General features: G+C 41.9%; 1 protein-coding gene and 2 long non-coding RNA genes across 12 annotated transcripts in view; 1 reads left to right on the top strand and 2 right to left on the bottom strand.

Annotated features, from left to right (window-relative positions):
* LOC107263348 (puratrophin-1) overlaps nt 1-27,401 on the top strand; it is a 131,815-nt gene that overhangs the window by 73,837 nt on the left and 30,577 nt on the right. For 4 of the 5 annotated variants that reach the window (XM_015730421.2, XM_025080712.1, XM_015730422.2 and 1 more), the window contains 7 exons: nt 2,507-2,596; nt 6,662-6,773; nt 9,945-10,035; nt 10,159-10,248; nt 10,746-10,838; nt 11,678-11,895; nt 11,984-12,122. In XM_015730421.2, the coding sequence (XP_015585907.1) occupies nt 2,507-2,596; nt 6,662-6,773; nt 9,945-10,035; nt 10,159-10,248; nt 10,746-10,838; nt 11,678-11,895; nt 11,984-12,122 (833 nt within the window). The remainder of the gene's footprint in view (nt 1-2,506; nt 2,597-6,661; nt 6,774-9,944; nt 10,036-10,158; nt 10,249-10,745; nt 10,839-11,677; nt 11,896-11,983; nt 12,123-27,401) is intronic. The other variant, XM_025080711.1, reaches the window with a different exon arrangement.
* On the bottom strand, nt 624-3,926 carry LOC107263363. Of its 2 annotated transcripts, XR_001536664.2 has the most exons (3): nt 3,609-3,926; nt 3,233-3,520; nt 624-2,236 (listed from the first exon to the last, which is right to left on the bottom strand). It is a non-coding gene; the product is annotated as an uncharacterized LOC107263363 (long non-coding RNA). The 2 variants fall into 2 exon arrangements; XR_003058469.1 differs by lacking the exon at nt 3,233-3,520.
* Nucleotides 23,044-27,356, bottom strand: LOC107263362. 5 transcript variants are annotated; one of them, XR_003058460.1, is made up of 5 exons: nt 27,083-27,356; nt 25,667-26,951; nt 25,201-25,517; nt 23,814-25,074; nt 23,044-23,680 (listed from the first exon to the last, which is right to left on the bottom strand). It is a non-coding gene; the product is annotated as an uncharacterized LOC107263362 (long non-coding RNA). The 5 variants fall into 5 exon arrangements; XR_003058459.1 differs by having other exon boundaries at nt 23,044-24,724; nt 24,800-25,074; XR_001536662.2 differs by having other exon boundaries at nt 23,044-25,074; nt 25,667-25,847; nt 25,926-26,951.

Raw genomic sequence — 27,401 nt, 5'->3', positions numbered from 1 at the left:
CGATGGTGTAGTGCTGTGCCTTAGTGCAGTGCCCACCAGTGTCCTTTGGATACAGTTCTCGGCCTCCACGGATTAGCTGCACCAGCTCCGGTGAGGATTCCCAATTTATTAATTGGTGAAGGGATATCGATAGGCAATTAAGATTCGTTCTGATACGTTCTCGGTTCGTCGCTCTCTGTCTCTCGCACTATTTGCCGGACTCTTACTCCGACCCTCTCTACCTCAAACCTAGCAGCCTGAGCGAACCGACCGCTCCCGTTTGTGTATCCAGTTGCGTTTGCTGATTTTACGCGACCCCAAAGATCAGCACCTACGGTTGCGTTTCTCGATTTTACGCGTCCCCAAAAATCGACAGGATCCGTTAAGCTATCGCCTCTTCTGATAGGTTCCGTCAGAGCTCTCGTTCTTGGTGGAGTTGGGCCTGTTCCATCCCAACTCCCAGTTTATACCGGCTCGTCAGTTCCCGGTGAAAAAAGAATTGACTGGCGCCCGCTTGGCTGGCGGCCGCCTGGCTTGCGGATGCACGAACGACGGGTGGACGGCCGAAGGTAACGTAGGTTGGTTCTCGAAGATAGTTCGTTCTCGTATGTTTTGCTATCGGTGTCGGGTCATAAGTTAAAAGAATTACGTTACAATATATTTATATCATACGTACACACGTTACATCTATAACGGCGCATAAGACTATCGTTGCAGTTCCCACTGGAACTGCTATGCATTTGCACATTGTCTTACGTAAGAGCTTGCAGCAGAAAGCCACACGGCAGTCGCGTCATTAACTTATAATTAACGTCCCGTAATGAATCTGAGTGTTGAAATCTGCATACGACTCGCGGACGGCTTTGCCGGAAACCCGCATTGGCCGCGCGTGCGTGAATGCAGGATGAATATGAAAGAAAAAAAAAAAAATGTCTAAATTTTGAACTTTTTTTTTTCGAATTTTTTGTTGCCTCTTTCTTACTATTCGCATCCCCCCTCTCTATTTCTCTTACCAGTTTGCACGACGCAAACCTCACCTAACCTAGCTGCTACTATAATGCATTCGTATGCACCGTTGTGCAACTATTGACAGTCGTAAAGATAGTGCAGTCGGTTCGTGCACTGTTGAACTACACTCCCTATCGGATGTACAGTACGAACTGGTACAGCATAAGAAATTCACTATAATAGTAACCAGCGTTGGTAAGCTAGCCGATAGGAACGACCAATAATTCGCAATAGCCATTAATAGCTCGTCTAATGAGTACCTTAGTGGAAGTTGGATATCGTCGTGCAATTAACCGGTAAACTCTGAACGCCATGACGATCTCATAAATCCCCATCTGATTCCTAGGAAAATTTCGAAAGCGTAGATAGAAAATAATCAAGCGGCAATTCCCCCCTCTATGAAAGTTTTTTGTTTTCTATAAATTTCTTTCTACGCGCCTCACGATATACCTCCCGCTATATAAATACATTTTACTTATTGCCAGTAGCGTGTTGCCTTGCCGCTATAGCAATTTTAATGCATTCCAGCTTTAAGTTAACAGTTTACTTAATTGACGTTAATAATGGCGACTCCTCCGCAAGCCTCGGTAATTAACGGCACCACTTTGCCAGCATGGTCCGATCTCTTTATAAACGTCCAGCCGTAAAATGGCGGTATCTTGCAAGTATCTAGACGCCCTACCTGGTATTTCTATACATGCATAGCAGTGCAGACAGTGCACTAAGTGCCGTCGCGGAACGTGTCAATTAGTGACGCAATATCGTTGCATAAATAACGCATCTTAATGAGTGCATTATTCTGCGTCGTCATGTACGAAGTTAAAGCACAAAGTGCGCCGACCCACCCTGACCCCCCGATATACGCATTACTAAAAGAGAGATACAATAAGCCTTTTTACTTGTTATATCATTACTTATGAATTTGTTTCAATGCAATTCTCTTTTTACACGCTTTATACATACATGGCTTTGGTATGATTCCATATACAAATTGTACGATTCGATTGAGTAGCTCTGTCTAATGTATAGGATACCGCCGCTGCATGCAACGCCGGCCTCCGCCGTGGCTTAGTGCATCGATGCGCGCCGATTGCGTAGAAAGTGCATTGTGTTTGCGAGTTTGCTGTATGCAAATTTGATGGTTGTTGAGATTTGTTGACCTTCTTGATGCAACGGTCAGCCAAGGTCATAGAGTTTAAACGGTGTAGGTAGCCATTAGAATCCCTCCTGCACGTACGTCCTGATGCATCTAAATGCATTTTGAAGTATGATTATTAAAAAACTATTTTTTGTAACACGATAAAATAATTAGTACAATACAAGGGTAGAATTTTTATACAAATATTAGATATGGTCCAGATGTACCCAGCTGCTGGTAACAATGGCCAGTAACAGGATCTTCGACAAACGTATAAAGTTACCCTGATATTTCCTATCGCATTGGTACCGATGGCAAATCTTATCTGAAACATAAGTTTCAAAGCGGCACAACTGACAGTAGCTAATATTTAACTTTCAGGCACGAAGAAAAGACTGGACGAAATCACAGCACCAAGAACCATCGACGAGCTACCCGATCACGTCCTAAACTGCGGTCTGACACTCCCTGGTAAGTTTATAGTCCTTATAAGTTCAGCCCATATATTTCAGCTAATAAACTCGTATCTTCCTCCGAACCGTAAACACGGACCCGTCCATACTCATATTCCAAGCAACATACGTTAGTTAGGATCTTATATACGTACAGCAATGGTATCTGAGTTAACCTCGTGGAAGGCAGTGTGTTAGGAAGCGTGAAATAGCATCGGCTAAATAGGCATTTATGGTAGAAACCTAAGTAAAGACAAGATTCCAAATGGTTTCGCATGGTCGAGTAGCAATAATGGCGGCGAAGCCACTGTCTGCCCGTAATACGAAGTAACGTACTGTTACAAGGCAAAGCATAACACGGGACTAAAGCCAGCCGCGTATGTAGATGCCTAAGACCAAAAGGTGGAAACGTATGAACGTAACGAGTACGGCTGTTTGTTAGATAGGGGGGGTCAGAGGGATGGTGATGTGAGGTTAGGTTAGCGGCAGTCGCAAATAGATAATGTGGTGACCGCCGAGGAGTATGCGGAAGCCAGGACACACCCACGTGGGGATCCTACAAGGTTCACACGCCCTCGCATCCTTCTGCCTCTATCTATTTACGTACTAAGTACACAACTGTGCTCTCCTCTCTTCTCTTACTTATGTTACATACCGTGTAGACTAGTTCTCTCTTGTCGTGCCTCCTCCTGCCTTCTTTAAAAGCTTACACTGTTTCCAGCTCTACGCCTTTATTGTACGCTATACTTCCTTTCTTCATTATACGACGCTATCATTCTATCCCGGTGCTTTCTCGCTGCTGGAAACTCCGCGCGTGTCCATAACTGTATTCCCTTAGTTGGCTGGGGTTATGTTTTGTCGTTGATTAGTTAACCGGAATAGTGGTTAGTCGTTAAAGGTAGTCGCGAAAGGATTTTAAAAGCCCGCCTCGAGGAATCAATTCCTGAAAGGATATTCTATGCAGAGGGATATAACATGTGCATATATTTTGAATGGCTCCAGCTGATCGCCTAGCAATGGCCATGACATACCTTAGTTGCATCAGATGTTGAGTGATTTATGCGCCAACGGTACTGGCTCGATTAGGTTAATACGAGGGATTGAGTTGTACTGTCGAGGATTCCTCGGAATCTTGTTCTCACTGAGATTACTGCCAAGGTTATACCATTGCAGGAAATTCTCTAGTGCTTCTGGTATATCTGTCTTATCCATGTATATTAATATGCACACCGAATTCACGCCGTAAAACTCGTCGAAACTGTCGCACGGGTTAATCTGTCAAATAACCGACTGTCGCGCGTATGCCGGGCCGCCATCTTTGTCAACGGTGGCTCGCGCATGCGCAGACCTCTCCTACGCGTAACGTCCTCTTACGTTCAAACTGCATAACGTAAAGGGATCGCGTATACGGTATGAGAAGGACGGACAGCACGCGATAAGCATAACTTCATCTTTCTTCTCTTCGTCCTGTATCTGTTACTCTGGCTGCGGTTCGGCTCGCTTCTATAATATAAACCAAGACGATTTATTATGCTCGCGTGCATCCTCGTTTCCTCGTATCGCAACACTGTAATTCGGCGAGTGCGTTTAATATCCTGGCATCTCTATGTCGGGCTGCTGCCGCCGATCTTGCCGCTGATCTTGCTTCTACTTCTGCTCTCATATATCTCGCGCATATGTATATGTATATATGTAATTCTGCCACACGATGCGGCAGAATTCAGGGTACGGCCTAGATCCCAGGACACGTAGTTACGTTCCTCGTCTGACTTCGCTTTTCCTCGGATCAATCTTCCACTTATCGGCTTATTCGAATTTCCCGTGGGAAACTTTGAAAATTAACCTTCAGTCCGTACACTATCAAGGACGGACTGTTCCTTCGATATAAAGGTAAGCGGTGGTCAATATATATATATATATACACGATCTTATTCCGGGGTACCTCCTTTTATTTAAGGGCTGATGAGTGAAACGAAAGCATATATAGGTATATGTCGCCTGCATATTACTATAGCAGAATGATCTTTCGATGAAACGATTAATACTGGCATATATACACATATATATTGGTAGACGTTGGTGAATGGTCAAATGGTATGTTTCTACTCATAAATAGTAATGGGGTATCTGTTAAGAACGTGGGGGCGTGAGATTCACCACGGGGACTCCCATTCCTCGATGTACCTTCGTCTTGAAGAATGTGAATATGTGAGGCAGCTTATATCGACACATCATCATATCATTTTCTCTCTCTCGCGCGCGGGCGCCTGCGTATCACATACAATATATATATATACACCCCATGTATTTTATCCTGTAGCAACGTAATCATACGCGCTCACGTACGGTACCTGCAACGTGATTATGGTTATCACGCTGCAATTGGATGAAATACATTAGCCACGCACGAACTGGATGTATGCCATTCGTTCGGAATATTTTTTTTTTTTTTAATTTACTTTTTGACCAGCAAAGACATTTCCCAAGAGAAATGCAGCCCGCGATTATATCGGGATGAATGAGTGAAACCATATGTCTTTAGACAACATCCCTATTGCTGTTCCTGAACCTTAGATCATTTATGGATGAATTTTGATTTAAAATTTTTTTTTTATATCCCTGTAATATTTATATTTTTACGGAATTTCCGTTATATCGAGATTGTACGAGGGAAAAAAAAATTTTTTTTTCCCAGCTCTCCTTTCTCGTTTCAGACTCTCACGATGTATCGATTCACCCGGTTGCTGATGATTTTACGATATTCTAAGTGCACGCCGAAGATGACGTCGTTTCGTCGATGTATTTACCTTAGCTCGTTCGCTCAATGATTCACTGCCCGTAGGATTATACGTTACGAGACGTTTTCCACCTCGTTATCGGGATTTTCATTTTAATAGAAACCCAAGCCTCCGAGCCAAGCAATGTTCAGGTTGATGGTTAAACGGGCATACAAGGACTACGTTATCTGTATATCTATATTATAGGCCGAGAGATATCTATAACTATATGCATAACCATAAATGATCCTTTTTTGCCAGAAGACGATGCCCCTGAGCCGTGTAATTAGAAATCATGGATTTACGACACGATCGCGATCAATAAATCCCACGGGGATGGCTAATGGTATGCATTTGACGTATCTATCCTTCCATCCGTGTACGTACCTACCCTTCATCTTTCTCACGGCTGCCTGGTGCAATATGCATTTCGATACGCTCTTCGATTATCGATATTATCGACCAATCGATACGAACTAACCCGTGCAGTTAGTTGAATTTACTTTATCATCCACCAATGCCATTTAATCGAATTCTTGTTAGAGACTTGATCCACCACTTGATTTTAATGATTAAGCATTGGGAGACTGCGGTTAACGTATATTATTTTTCTTAGATGCGAATTACTTGAACGGAATTAATTTTTCGAGACGACTTACCTGCTTTTGATAAAACGATTACACGTAGTTTTGACTTTTTGTAATCGCGCAATGACGATTTAGTCACTGGCTGACTGTCATTGTCAGCGAGTGATTAGTTCGGGCTGAATGGCGCTGACGGTCGAGAATCGCACGCAGCTACGTTCGCGCAGCTGAGGCATTCTGGGTAGCGGAGTCTCGGGCCGGCCGAGCGGGGCGTCTAGTGAAAAAGTCAAGGCGTCAGGCGCGATCTTTCTAGAAAGTTACTAGATTAATTTGTCCTGGTGAAAAGTATCATCGTGCATTATATATCGTGCTGTTATTATTTGTTTCTATTAACTTTTATCCCGTCGCACTCGATCAATCTTAATTTATCTCAATTCCGTCAATTGTCACGTTCAATCTTTCTCTCGCGGCCAATGACGAACTTAACCGAGGTGATCGGACTTCACGAGTCGTATTATCGCTTTACGAGGTAATTGCGCGTCTAATCTGTTGCGCGTATGAATTATCATCACGCCTGATATCACGGTTACTATATTTATCGTATATATCTATACATGCCAATTAAACTTATTTGCGATCGTAGATCTTAGATGAAAAAAAGTACACCGTAAAGTTGTCTAACTATATATATTTTTTATTTCACATCTCCCCTCATTGTTTCAGGATACAGAGACTCTGCCGGAAGACTCGTAATCGAATACGATTCCAGAATCAGGGAGACACTCAATGCCCGCGACATGGCGACCTTTATTCTCTACCTCTCGCGATTGCCCAGGTGAGTGACCTCTTTCTATTGTTTAATGATTTTTTATTTATTTATTTTTTTTTAAATATTTTGCACCTAGTGCATATATCCATATGCACCGTCTGCATATCGCCAATCTTACCGCGAGAGTTCGCGTGGCCTTGCCACGACCTAATTAAGCGAACAATGCCAACCCGTCTTGACCCCGCGCTCTCTAAAGTCCGACATATCCGTAAAGAAGGAACTCGCTCAGTATATGGACGGGGATCCTATTGACGTATTTTAAACGACTAACCGCGCGACACTGGATCATAACAAATTTTGTTTATACGATCGCCTCATGGGGACTATGAATATTGGCTTTAATGTTTATTGAGACTGTACATATAATATTATCTTATGGAGTTGTCTTTGTTATTACGTCTTCTTGCGCATGACTGTACAGTCTAAAGATAAATCGACTAGCACGGATATGAATATTTGGCTCCCTTGAAATTAGCAATAGATTATTGATCCATTGGATCCATCGATTACGGGACACTTAAGCGTGCTTTGATTCCTGGGAGACCGGAGAACAGAAACTTATGGACGTAATAAAAAGGATTAATTTCGGTCCATTAAAATTTGTCAATTTTATTACTCGGCTAATGAACTTCTAACGGTGCATTTGTTATCGTTAGGCTCGAGTTGCGAATTTTTATCAAAATTAATTTTTTTTTCCTTATATTAGCCCACGGCCTATTTTTGCACCGTTCGCACTTGTTGCTGTACGATCGGGTCTCGGTTGGATTATTTTGAAAATATTTTAATCGCTTTTTTTTTTAACGCGTCTTTTCGCATTTACCTTGTCAAACGACGAGGCCAGTCTTGTGTTATTTATTATTGTTATTATTATTTCACGGAAATTACGACAATTTCACCGGGGAAAGCGCATTCCTTCGGGTTCGATATTCAATTAGCGACTGACTTCTGATTGCAGGTATTAGCACGTGGCCAAATTGGCAATTTATTAATTCTCGTGAAATAAGCGAATGCAAAAAAGAAAACGAAAAAGCGTAATATCACCGTTACATCAGTATTTATCGTGGCTTTCACGTGGCTTTAATAATCTTATCTCCTCGATCTGGTATAATAATAATAATTTTCGCAGACGTACGACTGCCGCATCCGTATACCTTAATTGATAACGTGTTATCAATCGAGCGTTACGTGCGCTCGTTACGCCTGGCTTTGATTACGCAGGGGGAAAATTATTCCGGATTTGGTACCAGTGACGTCACTCGTATGCACTTTTCACCAAAGTATGTAATTACCAGTGAAAATTTACTGAGTTTGTTTATAGCTGTATTTATGCATTCTTCTTGACAGTGTTATATATATATATATATAGGTCGGTTAGGATTTTTGTCATAATTAATGTCGGACAATGGGCAATGATGGGAAACTTCGTATCTTGCGGATGTACCAGGCACCTCATCATGTATCGTATATCATGACTTTAAGGATGGTAGTCATGACGAAGATCGAGACGATAGGATCGCTAAGGATCTCACTGATCTAGTTGCGCACCTGACCGCATTTCTGCATGAGTTACGGAAGACATCAATCCTTTTTACATGGGAATTCCTAGTGCACGAAGAAGTTGGGATACTTGGTAAAATTTTCAAAATTCCCATATAACCTGTCAGAATAAAATTGTAGGTGCATATGCATTGTATGAAAATATTGGATGCATCTGAAAATCAATGTTCGACAGCCACTTTGCTGGTAAAACAAAAGGAGCTCGCAGGTCGGTAATACCGATAGGCGTACAGAGAGATAAATTACAGGGTTGCCAATAATAATCTGAACCACCGAGACGAGGTGGATCGGTCTGAAGAGATACAGCTGAATTGGCTACCGCAATACGCCTGGGTAAATTGAGTTAGTAGATACAGGGTATAGGTGAATTACACGAGTAAGGTGTAGATTGGATTTTCAAAATTTTTGAATAAAAAAAAAATATGTAGAATTAGATCATATATCTGCATACACGTTGCATTACATGGTTGCATACAGAATGCACCGATCTTCATTTCAGCTCTTATGCACTTCTTGGTATCACATCCCTATTCTATACTGGGGAAAGGGTTATGACATTCTTTGTTCAGGGTTTGGTCGAACTTAATCATACCCGTACCTAGCAAACCTAACCTAAGTGCATAAGTGCCCACCCAGAAGGTAGAAGATGCTCGAGTATCTGCCCACGATGCAGCAAAGTGCATTGGAGACGATGTCACGGTACGATGACATTAACAGAGTCTTGTTTTACAATGGTGTTGATGCACGAGATCTTTTACAAAATAATGTAGTGACGTCAGGTATAAAACGACGAATTAAAAAAAAAATTTTATCACTCAATATTTGTTAATCCAAAAAATGTGTCATTAGATATGAAAAAAAATTTTTCCCTTTTAAAATATTCCCAATCGAATCGGTCCCACGTGTCTTGCGACTCCTGTCAAACGATGTAAACAAAAAACGCGCGAGCTGTCAAATTTTGACAGCTACAATGATCGACGCGTAGGCGTAGAGCCAGTATAATAAGTCAAAGTAGAAATCTTGCTCAAGTTCCCTTTCGAACAGCGCGCTGTCGTAAATAACCATACGGGAACTTATGTGTACATATATACATATTTATAGGTTATGTATGTCCACATATCCAGGTATGGTTAGATACCTCACAGAAGGTAGGAAACAACAAGGTACCAGGAGTTCACTACGTCACTGAATGTCAGGGACTGTGTGATGAAATGTATAGATATAATATTTGTATGATCTTGTCCCCCGGTGCATATATGCACTTATACGATAGTGCTGGTTGGCACGTATAGTAAATATAATAACAATATGAACGTAAATATAATAACAAGACGAGGGCGCCACAGGAGCCGCGTGAGAAACGCCATATAGTTACACACGAGCCACCCACGTGTCATGACTTAATGCCAGCTGCATCTCGGAGATGCATCTTATTATGCATATATGCAGTTTTTGCTGCAGTGCAGAGTTCCGACTATTCTTAGAATTTCATAGTCGACAGTTAAGATTCCACGGTTCGTGACGTCACGCGGGTACTCCGTATACCGTACGTCAGCACAGACGATTAAAGGATTATGCAGTTGCATTATCTCATATGCATTTTTTTTTTCTGATCCTCAGCTTCGAACCCAAGGACGAGTTCACTCTACTGATCAACGGGGATCCGCAAGACGATCTTGAACTGTTGGACAAGGCCCTTCTTCTCGTGCAGGTATCTATATGAAAAATCACAGAGCGATACTCATTTATGGCGTACACTTACAATTAATAACCCTCCCTAATGAACCCTATTGATACTCGACGCACGTGCGTTTTAACAATGCTTTAATTTCAGGAACGAATACGAGTGCAGCAGGCCCTGCTCTTACGTAATGGTCCTACGGATATTTCTGGCAGTGCTGTATTTCCACGCAGTCAAATAAAGGTACGCGTCGGGGTAGGAGGGTTGGCTAAATAAAAAAAAGTTGTTGAAAAAAACAATGCCAGTACCATTTAATCGAATGCTTTCACCGTATACAATGCATTTGACAAGTCTCTACTTTAGCATTGGGCAGATTGAATGATTGGATTGAAAATAAAAAATAAAAAGAATCATTGAGTATAATTAATGCATGTAATCCTTATGGCCATGGGATAATTATTGTTGCGCGTGTATTTCGATGCAGCGTAATGGTCGGTTTTATTGGCAATGAGATCAAAGCAACGATTGGACTATTTATTTTTATATTCTCATCTACTCGGGTCGTTTTCGTTTCATGGTACTGATGCTGTTGTTGATCACCTTTTTTTTTGCGAATTTTATCTTCACGTCCACCTTTCATTCCCATGCACACCTTTCGTCCATTCTTTAACGTCGCGACTTCTCGCAGCCGTTCCGTCTGGCTGATCTTGAATGTAAAGTCGCTTTTTCTTTTTTTTTAGGACGTCGTTGTCGTCGACGGCTCGACAATCTGCAAATACATCTCTAGGCGAGACGGGGTCCACAGTCAGACGCACTGGATTGCCTTTTATAAGGTAAATGTCTCCTCTCGATAATATATATGACATATGTTACGTAGGAGTTAAAGACCCCGACTATAGCACAGGTATGCAGTATATGGGTGTACATAAGAGGTATGTTTAAGTGGAACCTTCACGTGGTAAAATTTTATTTACTTAGTGAAAATATGATCGGTATGGTTTAAAGTGAAAAGCACTGTACGTCGGTACACGTAATCCGACGCTCTAGCGGGTGGTCAGAAAAACAGTAGGAATCGGCAGTGACCTGACAGCTTTGGAAGACAGTGAGTGGCGTTTCAACGAACGATGTGACAGTTTTGGCAGGTACCGATCGTAGTGGCATTTGTACCGATAATGGGTTCGACCACACGAAAAGGCATTGTCGTATCGATCAATTGATCTTTTATCGATCGTGGTTACGACTGTCGGATACGTTGACCTCGGCTAATTTCACACAGCTTATTTTTATTCGTCATTCGATTTCTCGTACCGATCACTTTCGGATGGCTCTTTATATCGGTTATTTTACTTAATTGAGACGCTTGCAATTCCGGAAGCTGTACCGTCGACAGTCGAATTCTCATCGTTATCCTATCTCGCTATAGAAATCGATCTGTTACTATGGAGTTATCGATCGCCGATCGGCATTCCGAAAGGAACTCATTGACAATCGGGCCTTATTTGTAGAGCGATGAAAATACCGTAGAATCACTATAGGCCAATTGGCTGCTCTCGTGTGTTTTTATGTACGATGACCATAGCGATTTACTAATAAAAATATATACACCGTATCGATTCAGTGTAGTTTAAAAATTATTGTTCCTCGAATTTATTTTTCATTTACTCTTTTTTAGGAGTACGACAACCTCATGACTGAATGGCAGACCACCGGACGTCGCCTACTCCTGGAAATGTCCGAGCTTAAGGACTCCTCTAGTATCTCAAGGACTTTGACGCCGCTCAGCCGACTCTTGGCGGATCCGACGCTGAGACGCACGTCGAGAGACGCCGAGGACGCCATTGCGAGTCTGGAGGAAAGAGCTGGGCCCTTTTCGCACGTTGAGCACGTGAGGTAATTAAATTTTACAAGATTTTCGGTATCCATACCAAATTATTTAATTAGTTCTTCCTGTTCACTTACCGATCGATATCGATTTTAGGTTATCCCTGGATCGCGCGAGAAGATTGATCGAAGAGGTTGGCAACGCTGCTAAAAGGTTAGAATCATCATTTGAATCACGTCGCTCGACCCTGAGAAATCTGAGCGTCCTGAGAAGCATCGAGGATCAGGCGCACGAGGTAAGTGATAATTATCTCGATACCTGTGAACGAGGCTTTAATATTTCACTCGGACCGATGGGTTCAGGTTATGTCCTTGGACTTGGATATTAAATCGTTACTGGACTTTCAAGGTCTTCTAGTTGTTGTCATATTCATATCAACCAACTCTAATTCATGGGTTAGATACAGTAGCCGCCATGATGGATACTCGGTTTAAGATAACGAAGAAGGAAAAAATAATCTCTTATCAAGGAACAGTATCGAGCCAGTACTTACGTATCAGGAACAAAAGTACAATGATGATCGATCATTGCAAACTTATCTGCTTTCACTTTTCGAAATCGCTCGTTGCAACGCCACCTTGAGGATATAATGGTTTAAGGTCGTAGAACCAGATTACGTTTTTAACGTTGTATCATGAACTTGAAACTTTTGATAGATGCTTTTTATTATTTATTTATTTTTTTTAAATAATTTTACAAGATGCAACCACGTCAAGGTAGTTCAAATACATGCTGATGCATTTTCCATATTAGGTTTATGGAAATCGAGGACTGCCCTGCAATTACCCATGTATTATCGAGCAATTTCCATAATGGCGGGGCGCGTACTGTGTATTCTTGCGGGCTCGCCTTGCTGTCCGATGTATAGACCCGAGCAATCAATAATTTGATATCGTTACCTGCTGCTGCACCTTCGCCCAGGGTGAACTACCTGTAACTCATAGAGTCATCGATACGGTGTTACAAGAAATAATGAAAATAGCTCAATTTAGTAATAAAATTCCAAAAGTTACGGTCTAGGGTTTGATTTTTTTTTTATTTTCAAAATTACTTTTAATTAGTATTACGACACTTACCCCTTGGGTTGCCGTGTATAAAAATAAAAGGTGGCTCTTTCAACACAGCCGCGTTATTGAAAGTAGTGCTGAGATGAAGAGGGAGAGAAAAAAAAAGAAAGAAAAAAAGAAATAAATAAACTGGTACCGGCTTCATTCAAAAAGGGCTTGAGTCCTGAACTCGACGTGACGAGCACTCTCTCGTCTCTGCAGTAACGCCGACTAACTCTTAGGGGCCCCTGTCGGTCCCTAGTATGTATTTACCCGCCTCGTTATCTCGCATCAATTAATCACGTAATCACGTAGCGATGCCGATGCTCCCATACGAGCCACGTGCAGCTACATGCACATGTGCACTCACGTAAAATCTCACATACCGGATGACGTAAGAGCAGCGGATGCTGGGTATGAAAAATAAAACAAAAATACATCATAATCTTACTTCGCACGAATCTCCGTACTCCAGGGTACGTCCGAAAAAATGTGAGCAGCAAAGCTATTTCAGATTTCGGTGCCTTTTTGGAAAGTCCGCAGACAAGCCAAAGGAAGATCTGATCTTTAAGGCCCATTTCGTCGGATAGGCAATCACGTGAAACCGGACTTGAAATTGGATAAGGAGAAATGAAAAGGACAAACTGTGTATCAAGACTGCACGTTGAGAAAGAAAGAAAATATTACACGGTCCCAAAATAAAAATTTTTTTCTGGAACTTTGACTCGGTAAAAAATTTTTTAAAAAAATTTCTAACACGAATCATAAATTTTGATATTTATCAAAGCATACATGCCGCACGATGCGTTACGCATGTTCTCGTTGGTAATACCGGATAATGGCACGTGATAAAAGAATTGGGACTTAACGTGTCTCCATAACTAAATCTTTAATATGGGCCTTACCAGTGTGCGGGCCCTTTCCTTATACCGCCCCACCCCTCCCACCCCCTATACTCGTTAAGTCCGAACGATGCGCGGCTTCCTATGCGCACAAAGCATTCCTTGGTAATTAGACGCGAGATGTGTTCTACACCCATCCGCATGCGCCGACACTCCCGTCCGCGGGTCATTGGATGATATACCTGGTGAGACCTCAGTAATCATCATCGAGTACTTTCACTTCTTGGAGAACCTGACAAATCAGATTAGTCGGATCGGCCGCGGATGTTAATTGACGTGATTGGATCGACCGTGAATTTTTATCCATAAAAGGCCAACAACGACCGCGTACATAATACGCATCCATGTTAACGGCACGAGGAGAGGTCCAAGCGGTACGAGTATTTCCAAAGTTTGACGAATTAAAAAAGATGTCTTTTTCTTTTCCTAATTCAGGAAAGGATTCTCATTGTACGTCGAACGAGATGAAGAGAAGGCGATAAGATCGAAGAAAGATCCGGTCCACGTCACAGCATTCCTAGATGGACTCGAGAACTCGATCTAGGACACAGACGTTATTTCAGAACAGAGTGAACAGAATGAATTGTCCTCTATACAGTTTTAGTAATGAGCGTACGGTATATATGTGTTATACGTATGGTTATATTGTTACAGGTGTATCGGGGGAGATACACTCTTACATGGCATCTAGGTCGATTGACAATTATTTAATTGTTGAACCCCACCCTCGCCGTTTAACCCTGGGGCGGGTTTCATCTACGTACAATAACAAGAAACAATCGCTCCGGAGACTGTCAGTGGACGCTACGGTATCATCCGGTACCAATTTCTCTGGTACGACGGAAGATCCTGGATGCGTTGTACGTCAAATGGAACCACGGAACCCTGTATGCTGATAGAACGTTGATATACGAGTCTTCTATGGAAGAGAGGAGGAACGTGCGAATAAGAAGAAAAAGAAAAGGAATATTCACCTTTGAAAAAGTGCTCCGAGCCGTTTGGTCATTTATGTTAGACATTCCGTTACCGACTCGTGCCACTTCTGAACCATGTTTTCGCGTTCCTTACTCCGTGTACATCGAGATGGCGATCTCGTACAAGTATGCTGTACACGCGTAGCACGTGTGTTGGTCTTTTGTTTTGACGAGTGGAACGGTAGGATATGTAGATCAAGGAGGTAAGAAACGCTCGAGGTTCTGACTGTGGCATCGGCCAAGTGTTTCCTCTAGGGTAAATGTGTATTTAAAAATGATTGAAAAAAATGTTTGGCGGGTAGATAAAAAAGTTTTGAATGAACACAGAACGTTTAATGTATGTATACGTTGTTCGATCTTCAGGCGTATTGATGGCAATCGAATTAATTGTAACACGGGTTAACGTGCCTAATCGAAGATAGGAATAACTGTTTGAGCAGGAGAGAGGAATCACTGATTATCTTGATCCTTTGGGTTTGCCTTAGGTTTTGTAGATTGTAACTTTTTATTACTAGCTTCTTTTTTTCTAAATCTTACCTTTTAGTCGACGACTTATCTTACACCCAATTGTAAAATTACGGTATTGAAACCACATCACGTTTTAGATTTATCTGCACTTTCCACTAATCACTGTTACCGACGGAGGTGCATTAGGAATCCACCCTAACATTATATACTATCTTAAAATGAAGTCGCTCGACATTAGAATTGCGGATTCCGTTCTTGACATGTACACGTGCAAGCGTTAATGTAAACTAGGTATAATTTGTCAGATTTTCATTGATTAAATTTACTCATAAGTGCGCCGTGTTAAAATTTTAACATTTTTTTTTTTTCAAAATTATTCACATCTGCGCACGCCATTCAATGACAGTATATGTATTACTGTATCAATTTTTAATGATATCTAAAACCATAGATATAGTTATACGATCAGATATACCTAAGTGCAAGTAATACCTAATCTACAGTAAAATTAGATACTACCATGAGATACCGAACGATCTCCTCTACGTGGATGCTGCGCGTGCTTAGATCCTTGAGCCAGCATCAAGAGTGGCATTTAGATAATGATAGGGAAATACGCTGATTTGCCAGTCTATAGAGCGGCGCTGGGCGTCGAGTACGAGAGCGTCGTTAACGTCCAATTTCATGGTTAGAAATGCATGTCAATAACACATAACAACCAGACGTATCTTGATACATATTGATAGTCAGTGGATTGAGATAAAATTTTCTAATCAGACTTAGAACGCTATCGCGTATATACACCGATATTAATATCAGCCGTAGAATAAAAATGGCGAATCTATCGTACTCGGCGCGTCCTTTCTTTTATGTAACGTGTGAGAGATCAGTAGCAAGAGGAAGCGCCACGAACCACGCTTGATGTCTGGCTCACGACCGAGAAAACTGATCCTCGATCTTGCCCAGTTCCTGGACCCGTGCAATCCCATCGCGAACAAGCAGATGCATCAAATTATTTAAACGTGCCTCGCTTGGAAATCGGAGATGAGACGGAAGCGAGTTCAGCCTTTCGTAAGAGCCTATAAAGTATCACTGTTGAAGATGGGATAAATTTATATGAAACAAAAAAATTAACAGTGATAAACAAATCTGGACTCGCAGTACAAGCGAGGTACAGCTCAAAAGCTTAGTAAAAAGATTTTAAAAAATTGTATAAATAGGTAAAAGATGAATTCATGGAATTTTTTCTTACCGACAATCGACTATATATATATATATATATAACATCTTTTTCACTAAATAAATACTGGGTACAGGCTTGGCCATAATGCTGGGATCACAAGCATGGAATTTTTTCTTACCGACAATCGACTATATATATATATATATATAACATCTTTTTCACTAAATAAATACTGGGTACAGGCTTGGCCATAATGCTGGGATCACAAGGCGGCGTCTTTATATCAGATAAGAGATGCGCCGGGCATAGCCAATGAGGAACGAACACCTATGCTTTGTATAAGCAGCAAAGAAACAACGGCAAGTAGAAGCTCCAACAACAACAACAAGAATAGCCGTAACAAGAATACATATAAGGAGACTTACGTGCTTTAGCCTACTATGGACTCAGAATCTGTACAGTCATATAGCTGTTTCTACTGTTTTCTGTATTGGTATGGACCACTCGCAGCATCCCTTGAGATACATTATATACAGTCTATACTCATATATTAATGCATACGTATTAGATACATATGTGGCGTTCTCAACAAGTGCGACATCACTGGCTTCCTTATCTTAACGTCAGGCGCTATGCGTACAGTCATGCTGCGAACACGTCACGCGTGTCTATAGTCACGGCCTAACAGCTTCGATGAATATTGTGATCGGTCTCTGGGTAAACTAACCTAACTTTTTTTTCTCTATTATTGATCCTTACCGAACACCTCGCCATCTCGTCGCGTCAATCTAGCCGGAATGGGACCCACGTCGGGCCCCATGTTCACGATGATTAGCTCAGGTGGTCCAGGTGGAGATGGCTCAGAAAACAGATACACCGGTTACCTATACCCACTGCGTGGTAACTTGCTCAAGTTTGATCTATATAAAAATTACCTTAGATCGAAAAAAAATTTTTGCCACAAAATTATTATTATCGGCAAATAACGATCAAATTTTTACCAAAATTTTTATTACTTTCTTAAAAATAAATATTGACATTTCTTCGGCGTAATTATATACAGTTGCGTATATATTTATACTTTACCGTTATGACGTTGGTATCGATAATTTTATTTTTTAATTATTAACATTGAACCCCATGACCTTTCGCAAGGTTAGTCAGTCGTTATCGAGTTCTCGTAATCAGAACGAAACCAGAGGTTAATGGGATTAACGCAAGGCGGACGCGAATAGTAAATCTGCGGTTTTGCGGTCGCGGCTCGAAGCTTTTGCGCTGCTTGCGGCTTTGCGGGACAGTTACTGGCGCGACCTTCCCATGAACCTTATCCTGAATGGAAAGACCGAGGAATGGACGCGGTGCATCGATTTGCTTTTACTATTAGCTCACGCACCTTCCTAACGCTTTGACCCTCGCGCAGTAATGTTACGCATATATGACCAACACGTATGGTACGTGTACAGTATGGATAAAAAAATATATAATTTTTGTTTATCAGCTGATATCAGTAATTACACGCTTAATCGACCATGACGGCGATAACTTTTCACACTTAGACTGCCTGCTGACTTTCCTATACACAACACGTGCTTAAATAATGATTATGAATAATTGCCAATTAATAAATTGGCTGTTTTATTATTTTATTATATCATTAACAATGCCTTTAATCTTGTATGAATTTTCAAGTATTTTATTTGGCAAATTGTTAAATACGGCTTGATAAATAAGATTTTTCCACGTTGCAGATAAATCTTGATCTATGTATATCTAATGATGATCTTGACTGTATCTGTGCACTCTATACTCTCATTATGGGGATATATACATATATATATATATTGTTACGTGATTTTTCGATTCACGATCACAAGGCGACTCCGGCTACCGATACAGATAACGTTCCCGCTTTCTGGTTCCCTTAGAGTCACCACCCTGCTCCGAAGTTACGCTCTCGGGTTGATTCGTACAGGTACGCCAATGGTCATGACGTCATTGTCAACGAGAGTACATACAACGAGTGTCCAATGGTTACAGTTTCTCGGCCTTCGGATCAGCTGCACCAGCTCCGGTGAATCTCCCAATTTATTAATTTATCAAGTAATTTCGATTGGATAGTTCAGATTCGTTCAGTTACGTTCTCGATCCTTTGCTCTCTGTCTCTCGCACTGTTTGCCTGACTCTTACCGCGACCCTCTCTACCTCAACCTAGCGGTCGCGCATTTCCGTAACCGTTCGGTTCCCCTTCGTGCATCCAGTTGCGCACGCTGATTTTACGCGTCCCCAAAAATCTACAGGATCCGTTATAGCACTGTCTGATAGGTTCCGTCGGAACTCTCGTTTCGGTGGACTTGGGCCTGTTCCGCCCCAACTCCCAGGTCATACCGGCTCGTCAGTTCCCGGTGAAAAAGGAATCGACTGGCGGCCGCCTGGATGCATGAGCGAAGGGTGGACGGCCGATGGTAACGTTAGGTTGGTTCTCGGATTTTTCGCTATCGGAGTAAGAAAGATACGTTCCAATATTATGTATATGTGCAAATATTTATATGATGCTCTAGCTGCACCTTTCGATATCGCAACAGCATCTTCGCCCAGATTCTACGGGCTGTAATCTGTCTGATATCGAAAAAAGTTTTTTCGATTTTAAAGCGGGATCTTTTATAAGAATTTTTCAGAGTCTTGACACGTGTGCAAATATTTTTTTTTTTTTCATATATGCAAATCTTGGATCGGGAAGGATTTTCTTGACAGCTTGAATTTCAACGAGAGCGGCTTTGTGTTAAGGAGATTATTTTTTGTATCTTAGATCATTTACGTGACGCAGTGGGTGGCTTGTTATCTGCGATCGATCGGGACACTTGGTTAGGATCAATAGGATTTTACGAATAAAGAAAGTTGCGAATCTTAAACTTTTCTGATCTAATCAATATCGATCCCCCGTGACCTCACGTGAAATCAGAGTGTAAGTCCTGACCTTTGACACCGGATGTATCCGTATAAGACCTACGGTTGATCTATACAAATTTTGTCACGTTATAATGAAATTGCCAGTCATATATTTTAATATCAAAAAAAATTAATAAAATCCTTCCTGAAGAGGATTCACCAGGTCCTAAACAGTGCAGTCAGAAAATGCAACTGACACAAAAAAAAAGTGATCCAAAATAGAAAAGTCAAATCTATACGTCATACCCACCTAGACGCACATGTAACATACGGAATCCACTGAACCGTGCATATAGTTCCATAGCAAGAAGAAATGTCTGCCCTTGACAGGGATTCCGGGTAGAGAGAAAAAAAAAGAGAGAAAAGTCAAAGCCCAAGAAAGAAAGTATCATCATGCATGAGACTTCGAAGGGTGTATATGAGAGGTTCGGGTCTGGGCGAAGAATAGGAGGAAGAGGGGAACGAGTGGGAGGAAGAGGAGACGAGGGGAGGTAACAACCCAGATGGATACCGAGAAATAAAATGAAATCGAGAGTGAGTGATTGCTGTTGCATAATCGTGCCGATTAGATCAATCGGTTTGATCCATCGATCCACAAGAAGATCCGATAACCCATCGGCCACGTGATGAACCATCATGGATCGTTCACTTTCGAAACTGCCAGACTAGAAGATGATACGTATTTACCAAGTATGAGCGAACCAATATATATATATATATAGTACCAATACAAGTCATTGAATGACGGTATCTGGTACCTTCACTAATCACTCTTCTCGGACTCTCTTTCTGTACTCAGAAATTGGCTCGCTCTCCTACTATTAGCCTTGAAAGGTCCACGTGACGTTAATTACGTACCAAACAAAGTACAGACGTCGATTTGTCTGATAATTCCACGGTTCGTTCGTCCCTATACCGACTTATCAGTGAGTAATAATGACAGAAAAAAAAAATGAAAAAAAGCAGGACTATCAAAATGCCCAGTAAATTTAACGTGCGCAACGATCATTTTTCTCAAGACCTAACCTCACCTGCGTTCAAATTTTCCCGCGTCAAAATGACCATGGACATTTTTCTTGTTCACGGACCTTCGTTGACTTCCGATTCGCTTATTAACGATTCACAGAGCGCATTCTTTTTTAAAAATTCCTCTTTTTCTTTTTTCTCTTATCACTGTTATCCTTTCTTCTCCTCTTGCCCCCTTTTTTTCCTACGTCTCAGAGTCAATGCCGTCCGCTGTAATTTATGCGTCAGTCCGTCAGTCAGCTTTTCAAGAAGGACCGAGAGCTGCTTCGAATCGTTCGAGATTCCAGGGATCTGACTCGATGATGCAAAACCGACAGACAGGGATGCTGCGGCTCCTGCTCTGCCAGAGATTCTTCTCTCCACTCATCTTCCTCGCCTTTCGTACAGCATATACATATTATACATATATATGCGTGTAATTTCGCCAAAACTGGTTGTGGAGCAAACCCATCAGGTCTACCAACCTGAAGTACGACACCTGCTCTCTCAACCCAGAAAATTCCAATAGCTGTCCGTCCTCTTATCGTTCTCGAAGAATCTTCGATCGACCCTGTTACTCATCCCCGGGCGATGAATAATTTTCGCTATATTTTTTTTGCCCGACTGTTTTTTTTTTTTTTTTTTTCTTGCAAGCGACAAAAGATGCAGCATCGATATACAAGATATCCACTGTTTCCTCGTGGTTTCATTTTTTTTTTGTCCACCAATATTATTATTATTTCCCATCGTCTCCTTTCTCTCTGCAAACTTTCCACGTATTAAATCTTCCGCGTAATATATAGGTCGTACCATATTTTCCAGGTCCCGTATATATATTACCGCGCTACCGTAACACTGATATATCTTCCAGCCAGTGTGTCTCATTATGCAATTCTGAAATCTATAAATTATCCCATTACGAAATAGCCGGCAGCCTGTCCGCCGCCGTCTTCGCCCAAGACTTATGGATCGGAGTGTCCCTCTCGCGTCCCTCTCGCGTCCCTCTGCCACCTCAGTCCTACGGGAGTTCCTTTTTCTCGCGGTGACTCATCCGGACTAGCGTAGATCCGCAAGCGGGAATGACTTGCCGATTCCCGGAACGCCCTGGTATGCTAATTGCGATCCCTACGTAATCGAGTATGTGATACCGTGGCACCAGATGTGTCATATGTATATATACATACAGTATATAAGATTATATATACATAAAGACCATACCTGTCAGCCATGGCAAAGGGCTCTAAGGTAAGCCGACGACGTTTCGCCAGGACCTCGAAGTTCTCTACTGTGAATGTCCAGGAACTTGACCTAAGGGTGCGGTTACATGTATGTGTATACATGTGTAATTAAACAAATTTTATTATCTTTTCCTGGTCGGTCACTGTTTTCGAGGTCAAAGATCATCTTGGTAGATGCTTGGTATCATCTGACGTTTAATTTGTTTATTTATTTATTCATGGTGCATGCATGGGAACTATTCGGTATCGATATACAGGCTTAGGCTCGTAATGATTTATCACGGTTAGATTTGTATTCGTCCAATGACCAAGTTATTCCGTCCAGTCATCGAGCCAACCTGTCGCGCCGATAGCCGTGCAATTATATTTACGATACGGGTCAGGGAATTCAGCGAGTGACTTGAGAATTCGCCTTAATAACGAACGGATTCATAGAGAGATCCATTATTCGTTCAACGACATCCAGCAGGTAGACTTTCCGTGTACAACTTCCGGTTGTTGTTAAACAATGTTATTCAATAATACAATTTTCAAAAAAAATTCGAATCGAATTTTTTTTTTTAATTATTAAAAAAAATCCCTAGCGACACTGTCAGTGGCCGACAATAGGCTTTACATTGACTTTACGATCTTTATGATCTACCCGTCTTCGTAATTAACACTTTGGCGTAGACAATTAACGGTAATACCGCAAAGTGATTGACCGACTATCGATACTCGACGGTTGGCGGGGAGTTTTGAGCTGGTAATACGGTAAGGTGGGAATGCGCCTTTAAGTTATAAGGAAGCGGTGTCGGGAGACGTATAGCGGTATAATACCTGACAATATCTCATATCTTCTTCTGCCCGAGCGCCATCACGCACGTGGGAATAAGAACGCGTTTGGCACGGCTGAAATGTGAAGGTGGCTGGCCTGGGTTACCATTATGACCTCGGAGACCTTACCTGGCTGACCTTAGACCCGGGACATTGGTTCTCGGTATCGATTCTTTTATTTCAATTTATTTTTCGTTCTCGTACTAGACTCTGACGTCACTCTGCATACCAGACGCGTCGGTACCTGTCACGTGACCCAGGGTATGTGACAATACTGCATAAATGACAGATTCTGACAGCGTCGAATATTTCAACTGTTTTAGTACCGATAGTTCTGTGGACAATTTGTGCACGTGGATAGGTAGGTGAGTTCGAGAAATATATATATATATAGGCCTGGTATACGTTGCCGATGACTGGACGTCTGCTGGGAATAATTAGTTCGTCTCTTCTAACGAGCATCGTTTCGTGCCAGTGAAAATTGAAGGGACCGGCAGTGAAGACATACGGGCGTGGAGAAGAGCAGGTTATAATTATCTTGAAGGAAGTATTGGGATGGGTAAATGATTTTGTTGTTGTCATTTTCACAGATGCTTTCATGAGATTCATTTTCTTCTGTGACAATCAGATCTTGGGGTCTTGACTGAGACCGAGTGTGAGGGCTGGTTTATTTGTCTCATTACAATTATCCAGATTGTGTAGGGCTTGAGTGGAGGTTTTGAAAATCGAGCGTGCAGGTAACCGGAGTCGTAAGAGTCTTCCTGAGGTAGTAGGAGGGGCCAATGAAGTCGGTACACATCTTAACCGTGAACGGTCCAGCATCAGTAGTGACTCCTTCTCGGTCGCAGCATCCGAACCGCTCTCACCGTTCTGGTGGTAGATCACAGTAATATTATTAAAAAAAGAAATAGGAATTAAATACCTTAAACAAAATTTCGATCCGGATCAGTGTCTACGAACAATACTAATATTAATAAAGTCTGTTTATTAATTTAAAAAAATTTAAATACGTGATGTGATCTCAAGACGTCTAGGAAAATGGTACTGGAGCAGTTGGGATCATCGGATAATCGAAGAACCGAATGGACCACTGTGAGTTGATCTTAGCCAAGCTTTTTCCATATTGTCCCAGGTCACGGATTGTCATGTACAAGACATCTGGAATATTTATTTAAGACACTCGTGGACGCTTTCAAATTGTCGAAGGTGCATTATCTGATAAAAAAAATTGAATAGTGTTATTTAAAATAGTATAGTCAGTAACTTTATATCTTATTACTACGTAAACACTTGTGTCCTACGATCAGGCTTGTGTCTACCCTGGTAGTATATGTATTTAGTATAGTACCAGTATATACTGTACGGTATAGTCTGTCTTGTTGTTATATGCTATACAGATCCGCTAGAAACTCTGTATGGGAAGCTCCTTGTGTGGTCCCACATAAGGATCCCATGGTAACCAAAGAAGGAAGAAGAGGGTCCTGGGTGACTTCTCTAATATGATTTACGTCCCGCCGATGGCGTCCTTTGTCTAGCTCAAGTGCTCGCAATGGATGCAGGAGGCAGGCCTGATTTTCGCAATATATTACCTACCTCAAAATTAACGCTAACCACCACCACTGCAATAACTCATGCGTCAAGCATGGTGTCTCCTCTCTCTTTCTTTTATCAGAGTCATCCGCCAATCCTCTGGATAAGAGGTACCTGAATGAATGCGTTATAGTAATAAAACAATTTATATTAAAATTTATTTCCTACGTGCACGAAGCACCGTGTGACCAGTAATGCCAATAAAAAGAAAGGTGATTGGGTAAGATTAAAATGTTGGATTTGAAAAAATAATTTCTATAAAACCCAACGTAAACTGATTACCGACCGTTTCCCCATTGCACTGGGTTCAGGTTGGTAACAGAAATGGCAGCATTAGCCAGCAGGGAACAATGCACTTTATTCAAGCACCACTGGCACCTTAAGCAGCAAAGGTACTTGAACCTCTCGGATAAACATATGCTGGTTGCATAGTAAACTTCACATATGTATGCATCTCTACTGCGCTTTACACAGGTAACCGTCATAGCCACGAGCAGCCCAGGACTCTTTATCTTATCGCCTTGGGACGAGCTGCCGTCGAGATAGAGTTTAACTATACGTAGTATAGCTTGGCTGCTTGTTCCTGGAAATTGCTTTGGTCTCTTGCTTCTCGCTCGATCCTCTGCTCCTTCTCTCTCCCTCGTCTCTTCCGACTACCACGAGGCCTAACTGTTCGTTGTAAACCTGCCTTAGGGTACCGCAGGCACAAGCAAGGACTTAATTAAGAAAGAAATCAGGATTTACCCATAGCTCGTTAATTGTTCGCTGATCATTTCTGAACAACAGCGTCAACGATTTCGTAAACCGAAAAATTATGAAAATCGATATTAGGAACATTTTCTCATCCTTTTCGTTCCCGTGCCATTAGCGGCGTTAACGCGTATACGTGGACGGATAAATATTTGACGTCATTGCTCCTGGAAAGAGTTTGTCCCTCTTGTCGGTTTTCTACTGCTAGCCAGGCGTTACTCTTGCCGGCACCAGAAAGCCTAACACGCTTTTGCTCTTAGCTGCAACAACTGTAAGAATATACACTGTGGACAATTAAGGTACGTGGCTCTTGGGGCATAATATATTACTAGGGAATTTATTGGCGCTCTAGGGACAATACGACGTAGAATTATTTCACTAGGTTATTTACGTACCTCGAGTCGAATACACGAAACGGTTGAAGTATCCTTTCCTTCGCATACGATCCTTCCTATCTTTCTTTTGCTTCCTCCCGAGATTCGCTTGACTTTCATCGAACGATCGCCGGGAATCAAAATGGCGGCGTTAAAATCGTAAACGGGGTTAACACCGAAGTCCCTCAAGACCACAGAAAGGTTTCGCCAGGGTATTCCCAACGTGTCAAAGGTTATGCCCGCTCCAGGGAATTAGGTTCTTTCCTCGAAGATTCCTCTCGTTCCGTCATAGTTATTATCATTCGCCTTTCATGCCATCTTATTGCTCCTCTCTTTGGCTAGAAGCAAAACCCATCTTCTTAGGTCGCAAACAAACCATGATTCTTTATCACTGTAATAACTATAATCCCGATCCTCGAGAGGGTGTACCCTCTCTTGTTCTTTCACAGGCTGAAATATATTTACAAGACTCAAAGATGGATCTTACACAGGCCACTACGTAGCTCGGTAATCAGTTGGCGTCGGCTTTACGGTATGCAGTTTGCTCCTTGAATCGTTAACCGATAGATACACCAAGGTACAGTCAATCCCATCAAGCCAAAGACATTATTCCTTTAGATATAGTCCATGCCAGCAAAGCCTTTATGCTCTTCTCTCTCTCTCTCTCTCTCTAAAAAAATATATGCAAAATAATTCCATGAATCCCACTGTCAAGCATTCTAGCTGCATCCACAATTTCAATGCACCTGCAGCAGCTTGGTCTGTCATGCGTTAACGTATTTCTTAATGGGCGCCGATACGCAGGACCTGTACGAGGCAACAGGTTATTGCAAAAGGGCGCAACCGTAGAAGGAAGCTGCGGGACTTTGCACATAAAATATGATGCGTATCTTCTTATTAGGAGTAAACTGTATCCTCATTACTTCAGCTGTCATCTTCCTTTTGTTTTAGCCGTACTGGACTAGCGCCCAGTTCTAGTATAGCGAATTCCCGATCTGCGCATGCGCCGAAGATGCGAACCTCAGACACCTGCACCTACAACCAACCAGAGTCCACGAGTCCGTCTCTCTTATGCATAGAAATTGCACGGGCCATTCCAAGAGAGCCGCTCTCAATGGCTTCTTCCCACGCGGCCATTTAATTTCGAATTGAGAGCACGTCCAATCGGCCTCCTTGGTCTTCATGAAAAATTCTCTCCTGGTCCTTCTTTGTTTTATAGATTTTTTTGTTCTTCTTCTATCTCTAGTCCATGGCTTCCCTCGGGGCAGAATCAAAAAGTTTTCTACATTTATCAATACCTTCCACGCTCCTCGATAGAGGCACCCGATTACAGAGTACAGGAGCCCTTGATACTCCCACGCATATTTAAATTATATTTCGAAATATTTTTCTCGAACGCTTTCTCACTGTCTGAGAAGATCATTATACGTTATATCTTGACGTATAAATATTCATGCTCGTACCATAATCGACTGTCCATCTTTCACTTTAAATATTAGGGCCGATCCGATCGGTATGGGACACCTTCAAAGTTACTGTGTATACGTACCTGACCGCAAAGGGATCGGCTTTACGAACTCACTGTTCATTGATACACCTACCGGCTATCTGTGTATAGCGGATACGTGCCGCAACCATAGTCCGGCAAGTTGAATGATAGTGAACTTTAGATTTCGTGTGGGCGACCCGCACCAGCGGCTAACTTCGGCCATTAATTCCAGACAGAGTCGCGATCGGAATAACGACACGCGAACACCGATTGCCGATGATATCTGGAAAGTTGAAAAATCGTGAATTCACTGTAGAGCCAATAGCCTGCAGATACAAAATACACGTAGAACGTATAGTGTACATAGAAAATCGTAGGCGTACGTGCATACACCTAAGATCGATATATACATACATAAGATCAGGCGTGAATCTAAGAAGCAGATTTACTTTCCACGCCGATACTTTCATCGTGGCGGGTAATACGAATGGCCCAAATTTTTCTGATAAATAACTGGGTCATTCCAGGCCAATAAACTCAAGTAGATACGAAATTGTTTCAGGTTGAAGAGAGTATCGTTCTCTGAGAAGAGTCGAACCTCAGCTTGCGGCTTCATCAAAAGTATATATATGCGTATATCCACGTCTTTGTTCTTTTTCTCAATCTTCTAATCCCCCCTCTCTCTCTCTCTCTCTCTCTCGTCGTCTTCTCTCTTTCTCGTATCATTGTCATT

Source organism: Cephus cinctus, unplaced genomic scaffold (genome assembly GCF_000341935.2).
Source record: "Cephus cinctus unplaced genomic scaffold, Ccin1 Ccin1_scaffold0153, whole genome shotgun sequence".
Classification (NCBI taxonomy): Eukaryota; Metazoa; Arthropoda; class Insecta; order Hymenoptera; family Cephidae; genus Cephus; species Cephus cinctus.
The sequence above is the reverse complement of the archived record's forward strand: the minus strand, read 5'-3'. Positions and strand labels throughout refer to the sequence as shown.